General features: G+C 44.9%; 1 protein-coding gene across 1 annotated transcript; it reads right to left on the minus strand.

Moving 5' to 3' along the window:
• Nucleotides 1–2,333: 2,333 nt before the first annotated feature.
• LOC109221868 lies at nucleotides 2,334–6,736 on the minus strand. The gene is made up of 5 exons (XM_019386301.1): nucleotides 6,659–6,736; nucleotides 5,843–6,406; nucleotides 5,726–5,773; nucleotides 5,510–5,632; nucleotides 2,334–2,597 (listed from the first exon to the last, which is right to left on the minus strand). Exons 1-5 carry the CDS (start codon nucleotides 6,734–6,736, stop codon nucleotides 2,334–2,336), a joined length of 1,077 nt encoding a protein of 358 aa, XP_019241846.1.
• Nucleotides 6,737–7,550: the final 814 nt, after the last annotated feature.

Here is a 7,550-nt window from a genome sequence, read left to right on the forward strand (position 1 = left end):
ATGTACAGCGGCCGCATTGGTTGAAGCCTGGTTTTGCCAACTCTCTGAACCATCTAGTGCGGCAGCATTCGACTTTGTGCAGTCCGCACTAGGCTTGTTTGCCCTCAGTTTACTTGGTCTTTGATACTTGAGCAGGTTTCACTCCTTTAGAGTCGATCCTAGACATTTCGTCACTTTGTCGATTAAACCTGCAATCAAGCACAACTTATGAGTCCTTTTGGGACTATTTTGTAACAATTTATATTCAAAGCATAGGTAAGTAGGAGCATAAAACACGTTAAAATCCCTACTTATCAACTCCCCCAAACTTAAGCCTTTGCTTGTCCTCAAGCAAACAAAATAAGACCAATCCCTTAAGGTAACATCCAAGAATTTCCAGCTATCCTAAAGTAACCTCAACAAGCATCAATTGGGACTAACAATTGCCCTCAATACGAATGCATCATTAACAACACTTGACCTTTGGAAAACCATGGATCAAGTGTGACACAAGAGCATCAAGAGTTGACTCAATACATCAAAGAACTCTTTCAATTACTTTGGCCATTGTGGAACCCAAACTCATACATCCTCAACCTTCCCTAAGCAAACCTCACCCTTTTAGAGTATTGGCACACAAACCGAGGTTAATGGGAATTCACTCATCTCTCTCAAGAAAAGGTCACAAGTCCGGCTCTAGGTACCATATGCTTGCCCCTTATGTAAGTATCCACTAATGTAAGCTTCATTCAACTTAAGATCATATAGGGCTTTTGTGGAGTCATTGTGAAGGCTTTTGGTTTAGGGTAGGAAATGTTTTGGCCTAAGTGGGTTCCATCTTCCCTTAAGCACTTCTTTTGATTCATTTGGCACAATTCACTTGACTCTTTGAGTCATTTCACCTCTTTCCAAGGGGTTAGAGAGACTCATTGTCACTCTTTATTATGCATTTAAAACCTTTTCTCCCTTTTCAACTTTCCACACCTTTCTTTCTTTTTCACTGCTTTTCTTGAACCCCTTTTTATTCTTTTTCACATTGTACTTTCTTTTTATCTTTTAGATTTTCTTTCTTTTTCATTGCCTTTCCTTTTCTTCACTTTTTCCTTTTTACCACTTTGTTGCACTCCTCGTCTCTCCCCCCAAACTTATACTTTTGCCATGTGCTCAAGGAAAGATCGGGTGCCAAGAGAGGGTATCTTTTAGAACGGGTATAGGCTTGTAACATGGTTCTTGAAAGAAAAAGTCTAAGGCTCAAAGGGGTTAATTAGGGATCATATCATTGGTAGGCTATGGAAGTTGTTCAACTATGTTATTTGGATCAAGGAGAGCCTATAATCACTTCTCAAGTCAAATTTCACTCAAGATTTCGCCTCAACAAACATTCAGGGCAAGTTCTACACCAATGGCTCGGGACTTGGACTCACAATTCGATTTCTCACCACACAAGCTAGGGGATTTCTAAAGACATAGAGTTGGGGGCCCACAACAACCTTAGATACGATTTGAGCACACAATGGTTCCGAAAAACCACATGATGATTGTTTGGTCAACACAAGAGTCTCAAGGTCGCTATTTTCACCATCCTAAACACAACCACTTGTCTTTGACCATGGGATCAAAGGCAAATGTGTTAGGCCCAAGTGAAGCTTTGCTTGAGGTACCCTTAACTATAAACTACCAAGAACAAGAAAACAAAAACAAAAAATGGACTCAAACCCTTAAGAAGGTTGTCACGTCATCTATCATTGGGAAGAGCCACCCGGTTCACACAATACTCAACCTTTGGAAAGAACCGTGGCATTAAGAAAACCAAAGGCTTATTAAAAGCGTCAAAACAAAACAAAAAGCTACGAGCCTATATAAGAAGCTAAAAACGAAAAATTTACCAAATGAATTTTTTTTACAAAAAATAGAAAATAGAATGAATATGTACAAACGGGGAATGAATATACAACGGGGGATGAATATATACAATAATGTAACTTTATATACAGACCAAAAGGAAGATAAAAAGCACGATAAAAGTAACTAAATGTAAAGTTATATACAGACCAAATGAAAATCAAGAAAGCATAAAATAGTATCAATATTTACAGTCATTCAAAAATGAAGGGCGCACCCCCTCGAATAAAAGCTAGCATTGTCCCCAATGCCAACTAGTCTATATAAGCATCAAAAAGAGAGAAAAAGGATATAGATGACTCCCTAAGACGTGTCCATCTGCATGGGATCATGAATGGTCCCCGGGTCCTCTGTATGCGCGGGAACCTCAGACTGGTTCCCGATCTCCTGCTGCTCAGCTGCTGGGACTGGGGCCTGGACCTGGATAGGCTGAATATCAGGGCATCCTGTGGCTAACTGGAGGAGGCCTCCGGTGGGTCTGCCAACTGGATGATTGCTTCATTTGCACTGGGAAGCTTCCTCTTCTTCCTGGGAAGCCTCTGTGTCTGCTCTTGCTGTGGCTCTGCTGCTAGTACTGCTGCCGGAGCTGGATCCCCAAACAGCAAGTCTAAAGGCAATGAGTCAGCATTCAGCTTGTCCACATCTGCTCTAAGCTCCTTCACAGACTCCTTAGAAGCTCGTGTTTTCCGCAATTTCTTGTGCTCCCTAGCAAGCTCCTTCAGAGCCTTGCTGTGTGAATCCACTGCCTTAGACGAGGCATCCTGAGTCCTGATGATCTTTTCCTGGTTCTCCAGGATCTTTTTCAATGTGTCCTCAATGGACTGTCGAATCTGTGCTGGCTGTGGTGCTGACTGAGCCGCAATGGTCGAAGACAGTGTAGACAACTTGGATGACGCAGCTCACGTCCAGTTGTTCAAGCTATAAAGTGCCTGGCTCAGCTGGTGGGCAGTGATAGGATGGGCCCAGGAAGACGGAATTCCCGGACCAGCAGTGGTGGAAGGTCCCGGAGGCAACTCAACGGTTGTGGAGGCAGGCTCAGTGGAGGGCTCTACCGCAACCGGCTCTTCAGACTGGCCAGTTGGAGCAGAGGTAGGCGGCTTGTAATTCTTGTCCTTGGGGTTGTCTGGCCCCTTCAAACTGTACTACGAAAACGGAGCCACAGGTTTGACCTTGATATCAAAAGGTCTCTTCTCCACCTCTAGGTCCCGGAAATACATAGTGAGGGTGTTGGGAAAAGGATAGTTCCGGTCATGCTCAAGCCCTACTGTAGAAATGACATGGGACGTCACATTGCCCACGTTGATAGGATAGACCGCCATAATAGATGCAACAAGATTAGCCCGGGCAAGTGGAATAGTCTGATCATGGGTAGTGGGGTCAAGCCGACTGCACACAAAAGTCAACCACCCCTAGCCTCAAAGTTGAAGGTCTTCCGAAATATTTTGGCCCCTACTTGTAACCACTCTGGAACAGTACCCGGGATTGCCAGGTATGAAGCTAACCACGGACAAACCTCTTCGCCCATTGCCAACTTTTCATTGTAAAAGGTCTCATCTTCTTCATCGAACCCCAAGTATCCATTGAGTGCCTTCCCAGTAAATACCACCTTTTTGTTCCGCACTTTGGTCACATTAGTGCCTTCAGAATATGGGCCACATTGCTATAGAACTCCTTGACCATGTGCTCATTTGCCTTTATTCACTCATTTCGAAAATGCGCCCAACCCACTCGAGTGTGAAACTATCTATGCACATTTGGGTGTAGGGGAAGAAGGTCTCGCTCAATAAAACCCCTCTCAAGAATCAGCTTTCATAGTGGCCACCATTCCCTAAACTTGTGGAGTTAGCGAAGGGTGCTAATTTAAGGCACTGAGTTAGGGTTTCAGTTGTTGCAATTTTGTTCAAGTGTTTCACCTTATGTGTCCCTACTCAATGTAACCAGTCATTATGCACATCAAGAACACCAGAAACTAGCACTTAACTAACCCTAGCTAACAAAATTGAGAAAAACGGGAAGAAAAAGAAGTTACAGGCTAATGGTAATGAAATAAAAACAAAATTAATCAATTAAACGGACAAGGGATGAGTGAAATATTAGCTGATGTGAAGATGAAATGCAAATAGTCAATCTTAAGCAAGAATTACGGCCAAGGGGAGTATGAACAGTAACTTTAGGTTTCAGAGTGTTAAAGTCCGAAAAGGGTAAATGGTGACCCCTAGGGTCTATTTATAGAAAACAGTGGGACCCAGCCTTACCTACCAACGCGGCCGCACAAAACGGACCGCGGACCGCGCTGGGTTTATTCAGGAGAAGTTTGAGAAGGCAACCTCCGCGGTCAGCATAAAACAGACCGCGACCGCGGAGGTCCACAGCGGACCGCACTAAATGGGATGCGGCCGTGGTGGCAAACTTCAGAGGGCACCTCAATTAGCTTTCACCAGTGCGGACCGCACGAAGTGNTTCAAACCTTTTCTCCCTTTTCAACTTTCCACACCTTTCTTCCTTTTTCACTGCTTTTCTTGAATCCCTTTTTATTCTTTTTCACATTGTACTTTCTTTTTATCCTTTTGTTTTTCTTTCTTTTTCATTGCCTTTCCTTTTCTTCACTTTTGTGGTTTTTTACCACTTTGTTACACTCCTCGTCTCTCCCCCCAAACTTATACTTTTGCCATGTGCTCAAGGAAAGATCGGGTGCCAAGAGAGGGTATCTTTTAGAACGGGTATAGGCTTGTAACATGGTTCTTGAAAGAAAAAGGTCTAAGGCTCAAAAGGGCTAACTAGGGATCATATCATTGGTAGGCTATGGAAGTTGTTCAACTATGTTATTTGGATCAAGGAGAGCCTATAATCACTTCTCAAGTCAAATTTCACTCAAGATTTAGCCTCAACAAACATTCAGGGCAAGTTCTAGACCATTGGCTCGGGACTTGGACTCACAATTCAATTTCTCACCACACAAGCTAGGGGATGCTAAAGACATCGAGTCGGGGGCCCACAACAACCTTAGATACGATTTGAGCACACAATGGTTCCGAAAACCACATGATGATTGTTTGGTCAACACAAGAGTCTCAAGGTCGCTATTTTCACCATCCTAAACACAACCACTTGTCTTTGACCATGGGATCAAAGGCAAATGTGTTAGGCCCAAGTGAAGCTACCCGGTTCACACAATACTCCACCTTTGGAAAGAACCGTGGCATTAAGAAAACCAAAGGCTTATTAAAAGCGTCAAAACAAAACAAAAAGCTACGAGCCTATATAAGAAGCTAAAAATAAAAAAAATTATGAAAAATAGAAAATAGAATGAATATGTACAAACGGGGAATGAATATACAACGGGGGATGAATATATACAATAATGTAACTTTATATACAGACCAAAAGGAAGATAAAAAGTACGATAAAAGTAACCAAATGCAAGATTATATACAGACCAAATGAAAACTAAAGAAAACATAAACTAAATCAGTATATATATACAGTCATCCATGGATAAAAAGTAGGGCACACCCCCTCAAATAGAAGTTGGCATTGTCCCCAATGCTAACTAAAGCAAAAATAAGCATAAAAAAGTATAGGGAAAGGATATTAAGACTCCCTAAGCCTCGTCCGTCTGCATGGGAACATGAGCGGTTCCTGGGTCCTCGGTATGCTCGGGAACCTCAGACTGGGTCCCGATATCTTGCTGCTCAGCTGCTGGGACCTGGGACTGGACCTGGACCGACTGTGGATCTGGTACATCCTGTGGCTGATTGGAGGAGGCCTCCGGTGGGTCTGCCAACAGGATGATGGCATCATCTGCTCTCGGGATAGTCCTCTTCCTCTTTGGGGGCCTCTGTACCTGCTCTGTATCTAGGGCTGCTACTGGAACTGCTGCTGGAGCTGGGTCCTCAAACAATAAATCCAAAGGCAGCTGGTCTGCCTTCAGTCTATCCACATCCGCCCCCAACTCCTTCACGGACTCCCTGGAAGCCCGTGTTTTGTGCAGCTTCTTGTGCTCCTTGGCAAGCTCCTTTTGAGCTTTGCCATGTGAAGCCACTGCCTTTACCAAATCAGTCCGGGTACTGAGGATCTTCTCCTGGTTGTCAAGTATATTCTTCAAGGCATCCTCTATAGATTGTGGGACCTGAACTGGCTGAGGAGCTGACTGAGTTGCAATGGTGGAGGTCAAAGTAGACAATTCGGATGAAGTTGTATACATCCAGTTGTTCAGGCTCTTAAGCGTCTGGCTCAGTCGGTGGACAGTGATAGGATGGGCCTGGGAAGATGGAATCTCCGGGCCGGCTGAGGTAAAAGGACCTGGAGGCAAATCAGCAGAAGTGGAAGGTCCGGGAGGCATGGTAGCAACCGTGGAGGTAGGCTCAATGGAGGCCTCTACCACAACTGGCTCTTCAGACTGGCTAGTGGGAGCAGAAGCAGGGGGCTTGTAGTTTTTGTCCTTGGGGTTGTCTGGCCCCCTCAAACTATTCCATGAAAATGGAGCAACCGGTTTGGCCTTGACGTCATACGGCTTCTTTTCCACCTCCAAGTCCCAGAAATACATAGAGAGGGTGTTGGGGAAAGGGTAGTTCCGGTTAGCTTCCGCACCCACAAGAGAGATGATGCAGGACATCACATTCCCCATATTGATGGGGTATCCCGCCATGATCGATGCAACCAACACAGCCCGATGGATAGGAAGATACTGGTCATGTGTGGTAGGGTCCAACCTGCTGCAAACGAAGGTTTCCCAACCCTTAGCTTCAAAGTTCAAGGTCCCCCTTAGTATTTTTACCCCCGCAGTCAACCACTCAGGATCGGTACCCGAAATTGCCAAGTACTGGGCTAACCATGAACGGACCCCCTCACCCATCTCTAACTTTGCCAAATATAGAGTCTCGTCCTTGTCATTGAAGCCCAGATATTCATTTAGAGACTGCCCGTCGAACAACACCTTTTTGTTTCGAACCTTGGTCACTTTGGAACCCTTGACGATGTGGGCCACATTACAATAGAATTCCCTGACCATATGTTCATTTGCATCAATACACTTCTCCATAAAGAATTCCCAGCCCACTCTAGTTCTAAATTCCCTCTGCACTTTAGGGTTGTGGGGAAGTAGGTCTTTGTCAATAAAGCTCCTCTCCGGTATCAAATGTCTCACCGGCCACCACTACCTAAACTTATGATATGCAACTTGGCTCACAAATCTATCCTCCCACTCCTCAGGTTTTCTAGTTAGAGCAACGCCTCCAACCTGAGGCTCACCACCTTCAGCACCCTGTACCTCCTCCTCATCTCCGCCTGCACTCTCCCCAGATAATGAAGCTGTGGGGGAGGTGGAGTCGTCTCCACTACCTGCTTCCGACCCTTCAGTTGAATCAGAAATGACATTAACTGGCCTCCGAATAGTGGGTGATGGAGGTGGGGTATCATCAGTCAATTGGAGGTTGGTGACTATCTGAGTTGGGATTGTGTCTGAGGAGATGTCTTGAGAGGGGAGATACTCACTCCCCGAGGAATGGGAAGCAGCTCTATCTGCGGCTTTTATCAGCTTGTGGGTTTGTTTTATGTTTTTCCAAGCTTGGGGAGTGAGTTTGACTACTCTCTTTCCTTTGCCCCCTCGGGAGGAATCACCTCTCCCGGGTTGTTTTGTTCCTTTGCCTCCTTGTTGTCTAACCATTGTC

Source organism: Nicotiana attenuata, unplaced genomic scaffold (assembly GCF_001879085.1).
Source record: "Nicotiana attenuata strain UT unplaced genomic scaffold, NIATTr2, whole genome shotgun sequence".
Classification (NCBI taxonomy): Eukaryota; Viridiplantae; Streptophyta; class Magnoliopsida; order Solanales; family Solanaceae; genus Nicotiana; species Nicotiana attenuata.